The 20,338-nt window shown below is 33.3% G+C and overlaps 6 protein-coding genes across 7 annotated transcripts; 4 read left to right on the top strand and 2 right to left on the bottom strand.

The window, feature by feature from the left end:
* Window positions 1-165: 165 nt before the first annotated feature.
* Window positions 166-9,348, top strand: LOC124444065 (pleckstrin homology domain-containing family G member 5-like). Of its 2 annotated transcripts, XM_046994636.1 has the most exons (23): window positions 166-542; window positions 2,248-2,308; window positions 2,502-2,641; window positions 2,702-2,780; window positions 2,859-2,952; window positions 3,023-3,120; window positions 3,193-3,329; window positions 3,410-3,555; window positions 3,653-3,778; window positions 3,888-3,986; window positions 4,101-4,136; window positions 4,218-4,313; window positions 4,399-4,449; window positions 4,518-4,610; window positions 4,691-4,747; window positions 4,861-4,971; window positions 5,415-5,564; window positions 5,642-5,779; window positions 5,872-5,991; window positions 6,077-6,160; window positions 6,675-6,836; window positions 7,057-8,663; window positions 8,746-9,348. In XM_046994636.1, the coding sequence occupies exons 1-23, from the start codon at window positions 524-526 to the stop codon at window positions 8,756-8,758; spliced, it is 3,717 nt and encodes a 1,238-aa protein (XP_046850592.1). In that variant the 5' UTR covers window positions 166-523; the 3' UTR covers window positions 8,759-9,348. The 2 variants fall into 2 exon arrangements, with proteins under 2 accessions (XP_046850592.1, XP_046850593.1); XM_046994637.1 differs by lacking the exon at window positions 2,502-2,641.
* Window positions 9,349-10,217: 869 nt separating this feature from the next.
* On the top strand, window positions 10,218-12,941 carry LOC124444418 (rRNA 2'-O-methyltransferase fibrillarin-like). Its single transcript, XM_046995041.1, has 10 exons — window positions 10,218-10,325; window positions 10,409-10,459; window positions 10,699-10,797; window positions 11,092-11,142; window positions 11,272-11,366; window positions 11,435-11,608; window positions 11,732-11,864; window positions 11,939-12,051; window positions 12,274-12,419; window positions 12,571-12,941. Exons 1-10 carry the CDS (start codon window positions 10,313-10,315, stop codon window positions 12,596-12,598), a joined length of 903 nt encoding a protein of 300 aa, XP_046850997.1. The 5' UTR covers window positions 10,218-10,312; the 3' UTR covers window positions 12,599-12,941.
* Window positions 12,942-13,462: 521 nt separating this feature from the next.
* Window positions 13,463-14,533, bottom strand: LOC124444419 (ankyrin repeat domain-containing protein 49-like). Its single transcript, XM_046995042.1, has 2 exons — window positions 13,901-14,533; window positions 13,463-13,779 (listed from the first exon to the last, which is right to left on the bottom strand). The coding sequence occupies exons 1-2, from the start codon at window positions 14,298-14,300 to the stop codon at window positions 13,523-13,525; spliced, it is 657 nt and encodes a 218-aa protein (XP_046850998.1). The 5' UTR covers window positions 14,301-14,533; the 3' UTR covers window positions 13,463-13,522.
* Window positions 14,534-14,585: 52 nt separating this feature from the next.
* On the top strand, window positions 14,586-16,617 carry LOC124444267 (zinc finger MYND domain-containing protein 12-like). Its single transcript, XM_046994847.1, has 8 exons — window positions 14,586-14,758; window positions 14,860-15,001; window positions 15,203-15,374; window positions 15,443-15,612; window positions 15,718-15,840; window positions 15,915-16,038; window positions 16,147-16,292; window positions 16,372-16,617. The coding sequence occupies exons 1-8, from the start codon at window positions 14,652-14,654 to the stop codon at window positions 16,501-16,503; spliced, it is 1,116 nt and encodes a 371-aa protein (XP_046850803.1). The 5' UTR covers window positions 14,586-14,651; the 3' UTR covers window positions 16,504-16,617.
* A 390-nt stretch (window positions 16,618-17,007) lies between these two features.
* Window positions 17,008-19,557, top strand: LOC124444266 (acetyl-coenzyme A transporter 1-like). Its single transcript, XM_046994846.1, has 6 exons — window positions 17,008-17,800; window positions 17,874-18,362; window positions 18,430-18,571; window positions 18,650-18,816; window positions 18,888-19,109; window positions 19,201-19,557. Exons 1-6 carry the CDS (start codon window positions 17,435-17,437, stop codon window positions 19,357-19,359), a joined length of 1,545 nt encoding a protein of 514 aa, XP_046850802.1. The 5' UTR covers window positions 17,008-17,434; the 3' UTR covers window positions 19,360-19,557.
* Window positions 19,366-20,295, bottom strand: LOC124444268 (tetratricopeptide repeat protein 36 homolog). Its single transcript, XM_046994848.1, has 2 exons — window positions 19,971-20,295; window positions 19,366-19,866 (listed from the first exon to the last, which is right to left on the bottom strand). Exons 1-2 carry the CDS (start codon window positions 20,254-20,256, stop codon window positions 19,595-19,597), a joined length of 558 nt encoding a protein of 185 aa, XP_046850804.1. The 5' UTR covers window positions 20,257-20,295; the 3' UTR covers window positions 19,366-19,594.
* Between the last annotated feature and the right edge of the window lie 43 nt (window positions 20,296-20,338).

Below are 20,338 nucleotides of genomic sequence, written 5' to 3'. Positions count from 1 at the left end.
TTTTATGGTTTGAAGATGTTTCAAAACCTGTAAATTGTCTCGCAATAGTTGCAATGTTTGCATATAATCCCACGCATGTGTGTTTAACATCACATTAGTGACTTTTGATTGGTGAATATCTTTACATGTAAATGATATGTAAATTAAGTTATAGTTAAGACTGTCCCATAAGGAATCTATCATTTAACGTTCCGAAAGCAATAGAAATATAGCGACAATATTTACCTAAAAGAAACTTTCAATGGTTAGAGGCCAAAGTTTCATCTTATTTTAGGAATGACAAGATTTGCTTTCCACGTAAAACGTTTGTAAAGAAGAATCGTTGCAATTTGTGTTTGCCAAGCCATCGTGTCGTCTTAGTCCGCGTTTGGGATAACCGGTCATTGTTTCCGTATGATAGAACTCTTGATGAAAGTTGGAACAAATATCTTTTAAACAAGAAGCATTTATAGCTGACAATTATATTTGAGGAAGTTAATTTGTGGCGTCGATGGACATTGTGTAAAATATGCCTGTTTTGTAAATGCAAATATCCAATGAAGGTAGGTATGAAGTGTCATGTATTATTTACTTTAACCAAATTTTACAGCGCTCTTTACTTCAACAAATAAACTATTATACTAATTTCTTTGTGGTTACCTGCGAAGATTTGGTTATTTGTAAATAAATATTCGGAATTAACTACTGCATCCTAGCCCCTGTTCTAAGTTTTAAGGTTATGAAACTACGTATTGTAAACACTCGCAAAATTAGGGAAAATGCTTTAAACTGACATTTACGATTTATGTCGTTTCGCTTTTCCACAAGGACGTGCTGTTTCTAGCACGCGGTGTATAATTCTGATTTTGTTATATGTCACGTTCCTTCATCCCGTGTCTTCATGACTGTGTTTATTAAACACGAGCATACGATATGAAACATAAACAAGATTTCTCATTTGATTTCATTTTGTAATTTTTCGCCTTTCTGCCACATTTTCTTTAATATATCAATAAACTAAATTATTTTCAATTTATTAATTGTCATTTGCGACATTTTCGCCGGATTTTGAACTTTAAAACGCCTCATTAATCCTTTGAGAATAATATCATCTTTAAGTATCTGCACTTGGAGCCTTGAAAGAAACGATTTCCGCAAAACACGTTTAACCAAACATTTTATGTGTTGGCCCTTATCGTAGTGAACACAACATTCTTTTTAAATAAAAGCTTTCGTTAAACTTGATGATCTATTGTGTTTATATCTGTAAGGAAAATCTATAATTAGAAACATTCTAAAGTTACTAGACACATGACAGTCAGGACTTCTATTGTGATGCATCGCAACGCAAAATTATTATATTTCTACGGTCAAGTTTGCAAATAACACTAAGAATTTAGGAACTGCCAGGCTTCAAAATGTAATCGACAAACCAATGATTATCAATTTAAAAAAAGTTGTACTAATATGAAATGTTCATTAACGTGACAAAAAACAAATAAGGTTCATGGTCGGCGTTCGTGCAGCCGTTTGCTATACATTAATTTTCTAAACATGGCTATGCACTGCAAATATTTATTAAAACGCACGTCAAAATATTCATGATCGACTTGATTATCTTAAAGTTTTTCGCTTGACGTTAGTGTAAAGTATGAGAATACGATGGCATAATTATCCTTTATTTATTTTGTCACCTCTAAGTGAAAAATCTACGTTTATTGAACTCGTATGCAAATTATTTTATAAAATATGTCGTAAATTGTGCAACACTGGTAATATCTGATTTTAAGTAGTCTTGCATATAGAAATTCAATATCAAATTTGTTATTTTGGCAAGCCTAAACAGTAAATATCTATCCTTTGGTTAAAACTACTGGCTGATTAAGCAAGTGTCAAGTTTCAGCACAAAATTATCAATGCATTATGGTATCAAAAACTTTGTCTTTGTTTTTATTTAATATTGTATTCACTAAGTTTCATTTTAAACAAAATTGTATAGTAATTGATGTGAAATTAGCATTCATCATTTTATTAAATCATAATCTTTAATGAAAGTCATGAGAATTGATACCTACATGAGTTGTTTTTTTAATGTCACATGGATGTCTTGTATCTTCATGTTCCCCTTATCATATGTTTGATTGAGGTCAGTGATTTCATACGACTGAGCTTGTGTGTTTCTTAAAGTGTCCTTTTACACTGGATTTGTTTTGAAAAATAAACTTTTTTAATTTTTGGTAAAACCAGGAATTGTATTTTATGTTGCAGACTTACTCTTAAGCCAAGGATGCTTATATAAAAATTTTATTGCAAAAACTTTGATTCAAAGGTGAGTGACTTAGTATAACTTAATGTATATTTCAAAACACTTAATGTTTTAGAAGGTATTTAATTTTTGATACCAATATTTATGTGGATTTTCTTTATAAGGATTACGTTTCCATATTGTCATTGTTTCGTCACAGCCTATGTTTATGACTCGTACGACGACGTCTTGTGAGGTTGACTATTTTTTTTATCAGGTTTTATCATGACAAAGACAGTCAGAAATTAAACAATTTTCAGCCACACTTACTTTGTTCAGACTGTGTAGTGTGTTTCGTGTGGAATCTTTCAAGAACCATGCATGAATTTGAGACATTTTATCAATTTCTTAGACAACGTATGTTTTACGATCCATTACTTAAGTATTACTTTGTGCTAATTGTTCATTAAATGTCAGGAAACGTGACCTCAGAAAAAATGTCTGCAAGTAAAATTGCTGAATCTGATTCTGGTGCTGAAGACGACATTCTTCCAGTGTGGGTGCTTCATTTTCGTTTTCATTGTTGTATGTGTTAAGTTTAAAAAATAAAGATGTGATTTTATGTCCCATGCAGAGAAAAGTCTAAGCAAGGTAAAGTTCATTCAACTCGAAGAAAATTCAAGCTTCCAAATGACAAGCAGAAGAAACCACGAAGACACAACACCGATGTATGATGTTGAACTCGTCATTAACCAAAGCCGTACAATCCAATGTTTTAAATTTTCTTTCTGGTTGTAGGATCCTGCTCGTGAGTGTATAAGAATTAAGATATATTCTGGAATATCCGAGGATTTTGACCTTGAACTTATACCTGCATTGAAAGGAAAAACTCTAAAGTAAAAAATGCTTAACATTATTGCAACTTTTTTTCTTTGAAATATTTATTTAAGAAGAGTTTTATTTATTAGGGATTCACTGGAGCCAATTCTGGAAAAATACAACATCACATTTGATAGTCATTCATTATTTCTTGATTCTTCAAACACACCTCTGCCTCTTGCTTTTGAAACGTTTCCTCTCAGTGGCAGTATCCTTCACGTCCGCGGTAAATGTTTTGAAAAACGTGTTAACGTCTTGTTTTTGTGCACAGGTATTTGTAATTTAAAAACTTTGTTTTAACCCTAGATCACTCAAATGTTGACAAAAGAGTAAAAGATATTTCTCAAAAGTTTGAATTACGAAATGCGCCTGAAAATCCTGTTTCAAGAACTCCATCATTTGGTAAGAAAAAAGAAGACGCAACGCTGAAACAAGACGAAAAAGATGTAGAGGTTTCTGGAGATTTTATAATTATTCGTCTATATACCTAAATGTTGGATTGTCGCACGAAATAAACTGTGTAATTAATTTCTTCATGAATATCTTTAGAAACAAGGTAAAAAATTCATAATGGATAATGATATGAACGCAACAAACAGCAGTAATTCAACAGTATTCCAAAAAAGAAAACCTACAGGAACATTTGCTGGCAATCCAACTATACTTAAAGGGAAAGTAAGTTGAAATTTTACTCTTTTTTTTAAGATCTTATAAAAACGATCTTAATGAGAATTCATATCTTTTGATGGTATCTATACTGTTTTTTTCTTCTTTTCGTTAAAAGATTGAACAAGTTCTACCTCGCTTATTACAATATTACTCTGAAAATGGTTTGGAGAATGATTCAAAAGCTAACAACTCAAACCAACAACAGTTTTATATGGTATGCCGTTAACTTTTTTGTACGAACTCTCTTAACATTGATATGGAAAGCATTTAAAATTATTCTTCATCAGTTTGCAATTTGAGATTTTTATTTATTTCATTTCTGGTTTAGGAAAATTCTTGGAGTGATATCGTTGAAAACTATGAGGTAGCCTAAGCGAAGTATTCTTTTGTGAATGCAATGATAGTTTTAAACGATGACCCGTGTATTTTGACTTGATGACTTTAGAATCTGAGTAAAAATGTTCGTGATCAACAAGAAGCAATTTGGGAGCTACTAACCACTGAGATTGCCTATATTAACAAACTTCAGGTTATCAAAAAGGCTAGTAAAACATTTTGGCAACATTGGATGAGTTATTTCTGTCCATTTTGCAACAACTAGTTACTTTTTAATTTAATCTCTGTAGATATTTATTTTATGCCTGCGGAACATCCAAAATGAAGGTTATCTAAATGAGGTACAGCTATATGCAATGAACATTAAATTACCTACAAGAAAGTCACATCCTTGCTCTCTTCCATTTAGATTGATCTCACAAACTTATTCAGTAATGTCGAAGAGATTTATGCTGTAAATGTGTCGTTTTGGTTGAATTCGTTGAAACCAGTCATAAATATGGTCAGTATATATTTGTGATGTAAAGCTAGAGCCAAAAGCATATTTATATTTCAAAATACGATATTATCATTTGAGTTTAGGCAAGACATACAAAACAGTTATTGAATTCACTCGACATGGCAGATGGTTTTGCCACGGTAAAAATTTCATCGAAGGATCTTTTTTCCTTCATTTCGATAATGATGTAATATTAAGTTGGTCGATTTTAAAGTAATGTTATTTACAACATTTTTATATTTACCATGTATAGTTTGACAGTCAATTCGAGCCTTATCTTAAGTATTGTATGGAGGAATCGAGCTGTACCAAATATTTCAAACAAAAACAGTCGCAAGACGAATATTTTAGACTTTATGTTGAGGTAGAATAAACCCTGTATTCTTATTTGTTATTTTTAATGATGAAAAAATAGATTTTCCAATAGTTCTGAGAAGAACTTTTTTGGACACTATGTATTAAGGCAGACAACATGACAACGTCTGCTAGATGATAGAAGAGATAATTACTACATCTCCCACTGGATAAATCGTCATGATAAAAAGTTTTATAAATACAATTTCATTCATTCTTATCTGGCAGCAGACGTTTACACCCGATTAGTTTTCTGCTGAAAGTCCATAGCGTCTAAAACAGTTGTTTTCAGTAATTTTGGGTTTTTCTTCGTTTTGCCTTGGGTTTCAGAACCCTTGGGAACTCTATTTTGTTCATTCACCCCGGCAATTTCGCTGTTCAAGGCAATGTTTAGATTTGTTACCACTGCAAAGTCTCTGTTTCATATACTCATATTCTGTTTAACTTTTTTAGTGGTGCGAGAGCAGACCAGAATGTAAACGTTTAAAACTCAGTGATCTTCTTGTTAAACCAATGCAAAGATTGACAAAATACCCATTATTGTTGAAAGCAATATTAAAGAAAACTTCGGATGAAGAAAAACGAAAGGAAATATCAACAATGGTAAGAGATCATGCGTGAAAGGTGGCTATAAATCATTTGTTTACTTACTATTTTTTCAACTTTTATATTGGATATAGATTTTAACGGTACAAAAGTTTGTTAGTAAAGTTGATAGTAGTATGAAAGTTCGACAGGAAAAAGAGATTTTAAGTAAAACTTCACTAAAAATTGAAAGTTATTGGCCTGTTGATCCTGTCACTGACGAAGTTGAAAAGGTCAGTAGAACTACAAAGATTATCCATCAAAACGAAAGCCTATGACTAGATTAAAATGTTCATATAATGAGTTTCAATTTTTTGTTCCATAGCTTCTTGTTGATAATTATTGTGACTTTGATTTGTTGCGAGTAATGCCTGGTGCATCAGTTGATCAACATAGATGTTTGTTATATCATGGACCTTTAAGATTGTACGACAAACAAGGACGGGTATGTCTTTTGAACTAAGTATACAACATGAAAAATGTCTTATTTATATATTTATATATAATTGCGTTTATCTTGCTTCATGTAGATGGATCTTCATATATTTCTCTTCACCGACATAATTCTCTTAACAAAAGGGAAAAAAACGGAAAAGTTCAAGATTGTGAAACCGGTAATATTTTTTGACGTTCCATGGATTCATAAAGTTGTGCATTGCTACACAAAGTTTGCCATGTTTGGGATGATTTATAAAAATTTTTGATTAAACGACATTATTTTTCAGTTTAAAATTTTTAGTCACATACATGTTTCGACTTAAACCGTAAGTCATTTTTGTTCACCGTGCTTTTGCATTCACTCTCAAAGAAGCACTATACACACGTATGTATAAAGTAAATGGTTTGAACCCGGTATCGTTACATGTTTGTAAACATGATCGTCCATGTACCAACCTGGACGATCTACATTTACAATCACGTATATATATTGTCGTTTATCTAAATTGTTTATTAATTATTGTGCTACTAAGATCATTTGGCACATTTTTTTTTATGAAAATATACACAGAAGTGAAAATAAGTAGCTACAAAAAACTGTAGTCGTGTAACAAAAGTTGCTCTACCACCTTTGATGATTCATATGAAGATTCATCTTCCTAACATCAAATTTGTTTTCTTTATACATAGCCCATGCGTGTAGACAAAGTGCGCATACATCCTTTGAAAGATCCTGGCATGTTTTTAATGGTTTATTTAAACGAATATTACATCATGGTTACTGCTTATGTACTTCAAGCACCTTCTTCTGACGCACTAACAAAATGGACGGAAAAAATAGAGAAAGCAAAGGTATAATTATGACCCAAAAACAAAACATTGAAATGAATGAGTTAAGAAAACGCTTGCATTTTACTGAACATTGTAAGAATAGGTAAAATTCTGCTATTCGTAGAAAAATAGAATTTAAAAACAGAAAAAATTAGAAAGGTGTCGTATGTGAGCTGATTTTAAACTATTATTGTAAACAACTCGTGGTTTGTTTTAGTATGTTATATTTTTATCACTATAGGCTTTGTTTCAAGCTGTTCTTCACAATGATGGCTCCAGAGTCCTAACGTCTGATGATGCTGATCTCCAATCGACACCCATTCAATCTCCAAAACACAAAAGAAATTCCACAAAAAATTCACCTGATTTCCTCGAAGTAAAAAATCCATCGTCGTCTTTAGGATCTCCAAGATTACGTCGTCATTTGTCTGGTTCTGAAGGAAACCTTTCTCTTGCTGGTCTTTCGGAGAAATCTAGTAGTTTATCTAGGCGTTCGTCATGCAACGAACATAAAACAAGAAACAGACCGGAAGTCATTAATCGTCGAGAACGATCCGACAGTAAGATCATGCGGTCGACATCTGACCCACATAAGACTCCACGTGATGACGTTCTTCATTCAGGTAGGTTATCGCGGTCATCTTCAGCCAAACAACCGAACACTTATACAGGAGAAAAGAACCTGTTCAAAGAAACCTCCTTCGACGTCAACTCTCGACCAACAACAGCCATTTCTGAATTTGAACTATTGGAGAGTGTGGATACGGATCAAATACATATGTCACTATCTTCCGAAGGCGAAAATCTTTCCGAGGTTACACCGAGTGACGTTACGAATGATGTCAAAGCTAAACAGAAAGTATTACGTGGACAAAAGTTGAGTGAGGCAACAGGAGACAATTCTGTAAAAGGAAATACAAGGCGAATGGCACGAAGTCATGGTGAACGAAAGCGTGTACCACGAAATTCTTCCCTTGATCGTTCAAAAAAATTGAGTGAGCGTAAACTATCGATGGATGCTGGGAATAGTGAATCTACTGTTATGACGTCAGATATGAAAGAAGGACATAAATCAAAGATTACGCGTTCCTTTTCCGGTAACAGACTATTGCCTGATCCGAATAACCTCTCTAACAAACCGAGAAATCTTCCGAAGACAGACGAGAATGTGTTTGTTGATGGAGCTCAATACAATGAAGATTTATCACTTGACGGAGCAGAGAGTTCACGATCTAGTCACCAGGCTCCACCTATTAAAGCTCCTTTGATCACAAACCTTCCTGTTTCAAGAAATGGAAGTAATGGCGCCGATGTTTCTCGAAAACGTGCTCAGTTACCAAAGCGTTCTCCTGTGCTGCCTAAAAAGTCCAGTGATGTCTTGAGAAAATCTATGGATGATCAACTTCTAGAACCTAGGTCTTCTCCTCCACTTCGCCGTGCTAGAAGCGAGGCTGACACTCCTGTTGATGCTTTAATGTCCAAGTCAAGACATGCAAGCATTATTGACAACGTCATGCCTGACGATTGTTCAAATGATCTTCAAAATATTCCAAACGAATCCATGAACTCCGAGAGTGCATCTGAAAAGGTTCTCATGCGTTCTCGGCGACAACTGATGGATTCTGATCAATCAAAAATAATGAGCGGAGAATTGAAGAGAAACAGGAGTGGATTGTACTGTGAAGATGATTCATTGAATGAAAACTGTATTTCACAGCAAGATACAACACGTACAAACTCCAAAGATAATCATCGTAAACAAATAAAGAAACATCGTGATCGAGATATGAAAAAGCTCGCTGAAAAAGAGTTGAACGAGAAGAAACATGATGAAAGAAGAGACTCCTCGTAAGTAGAATAATTGTTATTTTCAATAAAAATACCATCACATTTAGTCGTATCCCCACTCTGAATGTTATTTTTACTTTAGAGAGTATGTGTGAAAATTGAAGATTGATTTAAAGTTGAATAGAAAGGAAACATTTGTGTATGGTTGTGTTGCTTTTATTCTTTACTATGCAAACTATGTTATTCAACGTCCAAAAGAGAAATTTTCCCATTGTTTCAGTTATAACCACTAAAGTAATGTAATACAAAAAAATATTTATGATTAATAATTTGGTTAATTTATTTAAACCATTTCATACACGATATATGGTTGTTGAATTATTTTCTTGTAAACATAAGATTTTTTATGATTTTTATTTTTATATATAAAATTATAATCGTGGAAAAGTTTGCTTGGTCTGGCAGGACTTTTGCACCAGCACACATTCCCAATATCAATTGTGATATTGTGATCATTGCAGTTTTTTTGTGTTGGTAATGTTCAAATTCTGTCTGTCTCCTTGAACTCCTCAAAGGAATTTCCCCAAGTCCGTCAAGAATGGCACTGAGCATAGAGTTGTTAAAGACATGTAAAGGATTCATTATCATGTGGTGATGTTGTGGAAAATAAGCCTTAGTTTCATATTTGTGTAACATTAAAATAAAAAAGCAGTAAAAATAAAAAGTCACTATGATTCAACTTTTACTTCCATCCTCTCGTAATAAAATTTTATACGACAGAATCCTACATGCACTTCAATTAGCCCGCAGTATACATTAAATCTGGTCTCATGAAATTATTGATTTTCCAAATGTCGACTCTTATGAACAAGGAAATAAGTCATTTAGTTAGACATAGTTAGTACAAAAGTTGTCAAAAAGGTAAACATAAAGGTAGACAGAAAGGTAGACATAAAGGTAGACACAAAGGTTGACATAAAGGTAGATATAAAAGTAGACATAAAGGTAGACATACAGGTAGACAAAAAGGTAGACACAAAGGTAGACAAAGGTAGACACAAAGGTTGACATAAAGGTAGACATAAAGGTAGACATAAAGGTAGACATAAAGGTAGACATACAGGTAGACAAAAGGTAGACACAAAGGTAGACACAAAGGTTGACATAAAGGTAGACATAAAGGTTGACATAAAGGTAGACATAAAGGTAGACATAAAGGTAGACATAAAGGTAGACATAAAGGTAGATACAAAGGTAGACATAAAGGTAGACATAAAGGTAGACACAAAGGTTGACATAAAGGTAGACATAAAGGTGACATAAAGGTAGACACATAGGTAGACATAAAGGTAGACATAAAGGTAGACATAAATGTAGATAAAGGTAGACATAAAGGTAGACATAAAAGTAGACATAAAGGTAGACATAAAGGTAGATAAAGGTAGACAAAAGGTATCGTTGACATAAATGTATGTAGACATAAAGGTAGACAGGTGACATGTGAACTCTTATGTACGTGCTCTTATGTACGCTTAACGTACCTATTTATATAACATAAACGAACTCTACCCACGTGACCACAGCGTTGTTGAAATATTTGTCTTCAGGCATGCGCAATTGCAAAAACCCACTTCAAAGTCATAACATAAATCTTTTGCAATCTGTATTAAAAGATTGTAATCAGCCAAGATTCGTTGCTGTATTTCGAGATGGGCAGACCAGGTATGGACGAAGTTTCTTGATTTATTTTGTGAATTATGTCAAGTATTGTGATAGAGAAACATCAAATCAATGTTTTCTTTCAGGATCGGGTACTCCACGTGGTGGCGGTAGAGGTGGTGGCCGTGGTGGTAGAGGTGACGTTTTACATCATTTTCCTTGCATCTATCAATCTGAGCTTTCCAGAAATTGTGTGTGAAAGTTGTGTTACATTCCTGATAATTTGATTATTAAATTTGTTTTGACAATTTTTTTACCAAAATACTGGAGCACAAGTATTGAAGCCTAATAATTATTTGAGAGAGTTTTGCAGAAATTGTACCGATGTCTTTCTTGGCATAGTTTCTAATTACATGGTTTACATCCATATTTTCAGGTGGTTTTAAGAGTCCTGGACGAGGTGGACGAGGTGGTGGTAGAGGTGGTAGTAGAGGACGTGGTGGTGGTCGTGGTGGTGGTCGTGGTGGAGGAAGAGGTGAGGCTCAATTTTTGTCATGTTTAGTATATGGACAATTTTATTGTCATTTTCAAATTATTGGCTTATTAATAAGTGATAAACTTTTCTTTTTATTTCTAATATCATTGTAAAGAAGCTCTTGTTTGAATCATGTCCAATACTGAAGCTTTAAACTCTAGATGTTTACAGAAATGCTGCAGTCAATGACATAAACCATATATTTTTTATATTAGTTCATATTCTAATGATATTGAAAAGTATTAGTTAAATTATTTTGTTATTCTCTTACCGTGTAGAACATTTTTTTAACAGGTGGTTTCAAAGGCGGTGCGAGAGTTTTTGTTGAACCCCACAGACACGAAGGTTTGAATTTGTTTTTGTAGTTCAGGAATAAATGTTGAACACATATGTAAATTTACAGATTAATAAAGTGTAATAAGAAAGTATTACTTTTTCTATATGTTGGAATGATGATGGTCAGTGGTTTTTTAGGTGTATTTATTGCTCGTGGCAAAGAAGATGCTTTGGTTACCAAGAATATTGTTCCTGGCGAAACTGTTTATGGAGAAAAAAAAATATCTGTGGATGTAGGTGTAAGGTTGTAATTTTTATATTGCATTTTGTTTTTGTATGATACATATGTCTTGTTATGAAGGTTGCAGAAGGAAACAAAGTTGAATATAGAGTATGGAATCCATTTCGTTCCAAGCTGGCAGCTGCCATCTTAGGTGGAATTGACAAGATACATATGAAACCTGGTAGTAAAGTCTTGTATCTTGGTGCAGCATCCGGAACAACTGTCTCTCATGTCTCTGATATCGTTGGACCTGTATGTGCCTTAAAAATTTGATCTTTTTAACCATCGTCATTTTATTTTGTGAAATAGTCAAGTTCTAACAAATTTCACAGTTATGGAACAAGAAAATAAATACTATACTTTCTTTGTTCAAAGGATGGCCTTGTATATGCAGTGGAATTTTCCCATAGATCAGGGCGAGACTTAATAAATGTTGCCAAAAAGCGAACAAATGTCATCCCTATAATTGAAGATGCTCGTCATCCTCATAAATACAGGCTCCTTGTTGGTAATTATTGTTCTCTTTAATTTTTGCCAGTTTTGTTTTTTTCCTTATTAATAAAACCAATGTTTTTTTCCCAGGAATGGTTGATACCATTTTTGCTGATGTAGCTCAGCCGGATCAAGCTCGAATTGTTGCAATTAATGCTCACCATTTTTTGAAAAATGAAGGACACTTTGTCATATCCATAAAGGTAAATACTTATGTTGCATAGCTTGGCTTTAGAATACTGAATGTCCAAGGGATCATTCCTTTTTTAACAAACATTTTGAAATTGCTTTCAATGTGTCAGATTGTGGTTTTAGGAATTGTAAAAGTTAAAGACTTTTAACAAAATCAAGTCCAATAGTTCAAACTGAATTTGATGATTTGTAAGGTTTTAGTTGGTGTCATTTTCCCTTATTTTTTTATACAGGCAAATTGTATTGACTCAACTGCTGAGCCTGCTGCTGTGTTTGCGGGGGAAGTTAAAAAGATGTTAAGTGAAAAGATGAAACCACAAGAACAACTTACTTTAGAACCTTATGAAAGAGATCATGCTGTTGTCGTTGGTATTTATAGGTATGCTAGAACTGTAATAGTGCAATTTTATACATCCGTATCATGTTGGGTGAATTATTTTTGTTCTTTTGATGATTTTCTCAAAGCGAATCTTTCAGTTATTTATTCCATCATGTTTGAGGCTATTTAATTGATTTTTTTCCTCACATAGACCTCCTCCTAAAAAGGCTACCACATGAGAAGCACGATATTGAACACAGTTTTGTCTGTGTTATAAGTTGATACCTAGAGATGGGATGAGATCAGAATGATGTTGGAAATTCTCTCAGCTAAATCAAACACCTTGAATACCCAACATATGGGCAAATATTATTTTATTTTAAATGTTTTAATGTGTACTGCTATTATTTGTCATTTGAAATTATCTCCCTTTCTGAGCTGTTGTGTTACCAAAGTTAATCTATGCACTTTTGTAACAAACCAATAACTCTGCTTATACCATTGAGTGGGACACCAAGTTAGTTTGTTTCAATGTAATAAGTATAAAGAAAAAATAAAAATATAAAATACAGATATAGCCAAGTCAAGGATTTTTTTAATTATCATCTTTGCTGAGAAAGCAAATGGATTTTATTGTTCCAATTATATTTCAAATTTACATGTTCGTACATGTTGGTTATCCTAGTTAGTACAGTTCTGAGAATGAGTTGGTATTTAGTGACATTTGGACATTCTTTGTGGTAATCATGTTCACATTCGAATGTTGACTACCTTTAAGAATGTCAAAAGGTCAGTCAACACCAACAGTCCTTCTCAAGACAGCTTTAACCTGGACAGATTCAGTCTAAGGGTACCTATTCATGATTCATTTAGGTTTGCTAGGAAACCTTCCTCACTGCCTCATTTTTAGTGCGGTGACTAATGGAATCATTCTGTGAAGCACCGGGTACTATAATGTACACCAGTGTGCTTAGTATGAATGCACGTTCTGTTTGTACCTAAATCAAGACTGGAATGAAAACCTTTACAAATAGAACATCTTGTTTGAGCACCTGAATAAAATATCAGTCTTGGGAATGAAGAAAACAAAATAATTGCTGTAGTAAAGTTTCATTATGATTGCAACATTTGTATTTAACTTGATGCTTAAAGCACTTAAAGAATTACCATTGTACATTTATGCTATCTTCTACAACTTCAAATAAAGACTCTTTACCTAATGGTTTGGCAAGGTCAAGAGCTGTCTTATTTTGACAATTGACAATATTTACATCCAATTTCTTATTCAGCAAAAGAACTTCTAATAAAGAGTTTCCTCTTGCATATGTTACAGCAAGATGTAACGGTGTTTGTCCTCCACATGTTTGAGCGTTGATATCTGCACCATTTTGCAATAATATATATGCTACTGCCGTTTGATCTACAATTAAAATACAAAATAAATTAAACTAGCAAAGTACGACTTACTTTGTTCAACCAACATATACACATTCAATGCCTTTTCCCTAATAATATAATCAATGAAAGCACTTTTTCCTTACCCCATCTACAAGCGCTGTGCAGTGGTTGCCACATATTGTTTGTCACACTATTTACATCAGCATTAAGCGAAATAAGTAATTTAACCATTTCAATGTGACCATTATAAGAAGCTCTGTGTAAGGCTGTGTAGCCATCGCAATCTTTGCAGTTAATAAAACTTTCGTTTGAGTCTAAAATCTTCGAAACGACATCTATTTTTCCTTTTTCAGCTGCTTTTAAAAATACTTTTACGGTGTACCCTTCTGCACTTGACTCTTCGTCCTCAGAATTAGAATCACAATCATTCAATAAATCTTCCTGGATGTAATGAAATAAGGCTTCACTTCCTTCGGGAAGAAAACAAGCAGGATCGTTGCCTTCGTTTTCTTTGAATGAAACGGTTTGATTTAAATTAGCCATCTGATTGTTTTCGTCCTGAATTCAATTGATCATTTGCTTTGGCAGCCATATTGTTCTTCCGACATTTATTTCGTGGTATTTTCCAATTTTTGCGCCAACTTGGCTTCCAAGGAAGCGATTGTAATTGTTTTCCAGGGATTTTGTAAAAACTGTCCAAAGACTTAAATATAAGTTAGAAACATATATCACCACATATTTTCACAGCCATCTCGCTCTTCCCTAAGTATATTTCATTCATTCTCCACCAATTTTCTCGACAACTTTATGCAAGCATCACGTTGCTTAGTAACTGTTCATACAAACATGGCGAGCGATTAGCAAGCTATTTCTTCTTAAAAAATATTGGCTGGAATGGCTTTGAATCCTCTTGCCAATCCTAAAGGAGTAAAATTACTCTGTGAACTCTGTCAGAAACCAGCTTTTGAACTATGCACACGATGTAGGGTGACTTATTATTGGTAAGACTTGACTGACTTGTCATATGTATTTTTCTCGAGGCGTTTAATTTTAAAAATTAAAAATTTTCCTTTGATTTTCAACGCGTTCTACTCTAAATTAGTTCTGCAGAACATCAAAAAGCAGACTGGCTGGGTATTCATGAAAAGATATGTCAATTGTTGATACCGTTGAGGACTCCGTTACCAATTATTGGATCAGAAGAAGATCGACAACATCGTCATAATCAACGAGTTATCAGACAGGTAAATGTGGCAAGCTGGTGATAGAAGTGGAAAATTAAAGCTTGCAAACCTGGGTTTTGAAGTTTTCAACAACTGTAACAAAAATCAATGTTGGACTAATTTTTTTAAAAGTAAATACTGACAAGTGACAAGCAATGACATATTTATATCTTCTGCAAGATCTGCATGTATGTCATGTAATGACCAATATTACTCTTTCAGAAACAAATGATAGAATTATGTCGTACAACTGGTCAGAAATTGTTGTTTGAAGGAAAATATGAAAGTGCTATACCAGCTGCACTTGCGTCATTAAAGTTTGTCATTCAAGTTTATGGGCTGTCAAGTATTGAGTTGGTTCCTTCCTATCTTATTCTTGGTGAAGCTAGTATTGGTAAAATTTCTCAGTTAGACAATATACATTGACAGTATATAACTAAATAATGAAATTTGCTTTTCAAGGCTTGAAAAAGTTATTTCAAGCAAGTGAGTATTTATCTCAAGCACAATGGACAGTTATAAAGACACCAGATTGCAGTGATGAAATGAAATCAAAATTATACAGAAACCTTGGATTACTTGAAGCAGCTAAAAAGAATTACTTTCAAGCTTTAAGTCACCTTTCAAATGATGTAATAATGCAATATGAATATTTGTGAATATATAAAACAGCATTGTCTGTTTTTCAACAATTCCCAATTATTGACTTGGTATCCATTATGACTTTTCATCTCTAGGTTTATTATTCTTCATGTGCTTATGGTACTGAAGACATTCAAACGTCAGGAGGATATTTTCAAATGGCTAACATTTTTTACCAACAAAACAGACTTGATGTGGGATTTTCTCTTTACAACAAGGTAATTGTCAAAGTGGTTCTGTTCTTAAGGAACACTATTTACAACATGTTCCAGTGGGCCATCTTTCTCTCTAGGTTATTGATATCTGGAATGATTATCTCAGTCAGTTAGTGGAGCAGAGAACTCAGGAACCTGTGGTTACTACTGAAATAATTGGACAAATAAACAGTGACGTCACTGATGACGTTGACGTTCTTGGTATGATGATGTAACCAGGATAGCATTAGTAATAACTAAATTTAAACATGTAAATGCATTTGATGCATAAATTGATTTAATTATTATTTTTTTATGTTTCTTAAACAGGCGAAGCAAGAGAAGCGGAAGCAATGCAGGTGTTGAAGGCTATTTTAGAATTACGTGAACAACAGCCAGTACAAAATGCTTCTATAATGTGTAAAATTTATCTTACACTTGTTATGCTTTATTTTATCATTAATGATGTTAAACAGGTGAGATGGTGTCTGGAGTTCTTCTGTTTCTAACATTATCTTATTTCCTTGTGAAAAATTATATGTGAATATCATTTAGGCAGATATTTTCTTAAATAAAGCAAGAAGTTCATGTGAAAACATTGTATCTGGTGATTCTGTGATGGCACGGAAAATCACACTGTTGTCCAAAGCAATTTCACAAATGGATATAACATCAATAGCTTCATAAAACGGTACAGTTGTAACAGTTAACCACTTTTGAGAAATTTAATCAAAACACAATGTATATATCACATATTAATGACAAAAGTTTAAAATTATAAATCTCATGGTTATCAAGTAACTCCGATTATTCAACTTTTACATTCAAAATTGTCCATAATAATTCATAGTTCATATACATTGAGTGTGTATGAAAAAAGAAAACCTAGACATATTGTAATTAATAATATAATTTCACTGCCTATAATTATATGCCAGGTCTTGTTGGTTATGTGTATGTACATATCTAGCACATATCTTTGTTACAAGCTCGAAAGCTTTCCTTTTTTTGATACACCCTATAATAGACTACTAATCAGTTATATGCATATTTCTATGTACAACAGTCCATGACGTTGAACCGATTAATTGACCCTCAAATGAAATCGTACATCATTCTTAAAATAAAATCATGTCTGATATTGCAAAAATGGAAAATTTCTTCACGAAAATTAACCCTCAAAGACATGAAAAAACTTCATTTTGTTATATTCTGGAAACAGCTGCTTCAGTCCTTTTTGCAGACTCTATACTCATTTCTGGTGTCAAGTTTAGTACCATGATTTAAAAACCAGTCTTGCCATTGCAAAGTGTAAAATAATAAGATTATCATAATATCCGCAAACCATTTTAATTATGAAAAATATTATAATTTATTCATAATTACTGTGATTGATAAATATATTCTATACATGCCACAATAAAACTTCGACACGTTTTTCAAATTTCGAAGTTGTCGTGCTTGGTACTATTTTGTTAATCAAATCTTGTATGACTTTTTTCACAAAGAAATAATAAAATTAGAATTAATATAAAAACTGATTACAACAAAGTTGAGTTTTTTAAACCATTTGAATTGACGTAATTTCTATAGTGTGTTAATTACTGTTCATTTTACTATGGCTATTTCACGGCGTGCAATAATATCACCAGAAGATGAACCCGACGGCTTAGAAGAGAATCATGTTGTAAGGAAAGAAGAAAGTATGAAAACAGACCGCGGAAGTATTGCACTCTTATTGCTGTTATACGTTTTACAAGGGATGCCATTAGGTTTGACTGGAAGCATACCCTTGATTCTTCAAACAAAACATGTAGCATACAAAGATCAAGCTGTTTTTAGTTTTGCATTTTGGCCGTTTAGCGTGAAACTCCTGTGGGCACCAATAGTTGATTCTGTCTTTTCAAGACGTGTGGGTCGTAGAAAGTCATGGTTAATACCAACTCAATATCTTATTGGACTATTTATTATTTTGTTATCTCAGGTAAGGATGACTTTAGTTCACTCTGTCAAACTTTGTGTTGTACTGCTAAGTTTGTGAATTAATGTTTTTTTAGACTGCTGACAGTTTACTTGGACAAGTTAATAAAAATGCTGACATCAATATATATAAGCTGACACCTTTATTTTTCTCATTGTGTTTTCTCGCTGCAACACAAGATATTGCAACTGATGGTTGGGCCCTAACTATGTTATCAGATAAAAATGTTGGCTATGCTTCAACCTGCAATTCTGTTGGCCAAACTGCTGGATATTTTATGGGAAATCTTTGTTTCTTGGCATTAACTTCACCTGATCTTGCAAATAAATATTTTCGAATAGTACCCAAGGAAACAGGTATTATTAAAACATCAAGCTTCCTGTTTTGTTGGGGTTTGTTGTTCCTTGTTACGACAACTCTTGTGTGGATTTTTAAACATGAAAAAGACAAAAGAAGCAAAGATTCCACTCTTCAAAAAGGAGTGTTTGCTGCATATCAGATGGCATGGAAAATAGTTTGTTTGCCAAATGTTCAAAAGCTTTTTGTGATACTTCTTACCATCAAGGTAAAACGGTTTATTAACAGTTTATATTTCTTGTAAACTATGGTTCTCAAGACATTTTTATTTTCAGGTAGGCTTTGCTATCACCGATGCTGCTACAGGTTTAAAACTTATTGAAGCTGGTGTTCCCAAAGAGACACTTGCAATGTTAGCTATACCAATGATTCCTTTACAGATTACATTACCTTGGATAATAAGTCGATATGTTTCAGGTTATTATTACAGTTTTTATAGTTTCTTATGGGCAATTGATTTATACATAACTATGTTCATTCTTTAATTTTTTTCAGGATCAAGGCCATTGGATGTTGCCCTATTTGCAATGCCATTTCGATTGCTAATGGGCATTGTGTTTGCACTATGTGTCTGGTGGGCGCATCACGTCAGAGCACCAGGACAAGTTGACTTTCCTTTATATTTCTATGTTACCATAGTACTATTTTATGCTCTACATCAGGTAATATACATCAATGTTAAATGTGCCCATACAAAAGTAATTAATATAATCCTGTTATGATTGACTCTTAGGTTACAACAAACTGTATGTTTGTCTCAATGATGGCTTTCACTGCACGTGTCAGTGATCCTACTGTTGGTGGGACCTACATGACACTCCTCAACACTTTATCGAATCTTGGTGGAGTATGGACAAGCACAACTGCTCTTTGGTTTGTTGATATCTTAACTTGGAAATCCTGTGTTGGCAAAAATGATAGTTCTATTAACTGTAGCTCAAAAATTGGTGAAAAGGTACAGTATTAAGTTTAATGAGTTACATTGAAAAGCAAGGCTTGTCCAGTTGTTTTTTATCTCAGAAAATTTTATTTCACTTATTATGTAGATGTGTTCTGATCTGGGTGGTAAATGCATAACAAACATTGATGGATATTACATAGAAACTGTAATTAGTGTTATTATTGGTTTTCTGTGGTTAAAATGGAAACGTCAAGCTGTGTCTCAACTACAAGATGAACATCCAAAAACATGGAAAACATCATAACGGTTGTTTGAAATTCAATCATGATTTATTTATCACAACATCAATTTTAAATATCACCTAGACATCAACAACTATTCTGATGTAACATGTGATCATTTTTAACAAAGACCTGCATAAAACCTCTTGGCAAAACAAACAATAACTTTTAGCATTAAACATAATTTGCAATTATTTATTAAACATGCGCTAGGCAGGATATAACTAGTCTAGATTTTACATTCATAATAATCTAAACTCATGCTTCTTTAGAGTATCTTAGTTTAAAAATTGCTTCAGCCAACATTTGATTACACAATGCAGCATAAGGATTCATCTCTACAATTTGTGATTTGGCAAATAAATTCCCCAAACTTGCGGCATGTCTGAAATCCTCCAAAGCAGCATTGTCATTTCCATTTAATCTATGAATAAGTGCTCGTTGTGTGAATGCCTGGCTTGCAACTTCACCCAAACCATTACTCACTTTTAGAGCTTTTTCAATATCCAACAAAGCAAACTCTTTGTTGCCTTAAAAATTTAATTTTAAGAGGAATAGTAAGCTGTATGATAAATGTCAGCTGTTACTGCCAGGCAATTGCAAATAAATTCAACGAAAGATTTTAATTATTCACCTTTTAGCAATTGAACTTGTGCTCTGTTATTATAGATGGATGCACACAAGGGACATTGATTGACAGCTTTATTTAAGCAACTTAAAGCTAAATCCAATTTTCCTTCTTCAGCATACTTTACAGCAGAAATTTCCAATTCTTTGACCTCTTCACTTACTTCGTAGTCATGTGTTATCGTACATTTATGGCTTTCGGGTTCTTGTGAATGTACTTCAAAACCGAACGATTGATTTGGGTTAAAGATACAATCAAGAATTTGTTGATCTTTTTCACACAAATTAGACATTTCGTAAATTGAATTTTCTCGTAGATCCGAAGCCCGCTTTACTATTTACCATCTGCGGAGTTAGCATCTTATCATTTGCATT

The sequence above is a fragment of the Xenia sp. Carnegie-2017 genome, unplaced genomic scaffold (assembly GCF_021976095.1).
Source record: "Xenia sp. Carnegie-2017 unplaced genomic scaffold, XeniaSp_v1 HiC_scaffold_21, whole genome shotgun sequence".
Classification (NCBI taxonomy): domain Eukaryota; kingdom Metazoa; phylum Cnidaria; class Anthozoa; order Malacalcyonacea; family Xeniidae; genus Xenia; species Xenia sp. Carnegie-2017.
The sequence above is the reverse complement of the archived record's forward strand: the minus strand, read 5'-3'. Positions and strand labels throughout refer to the sequence as shown.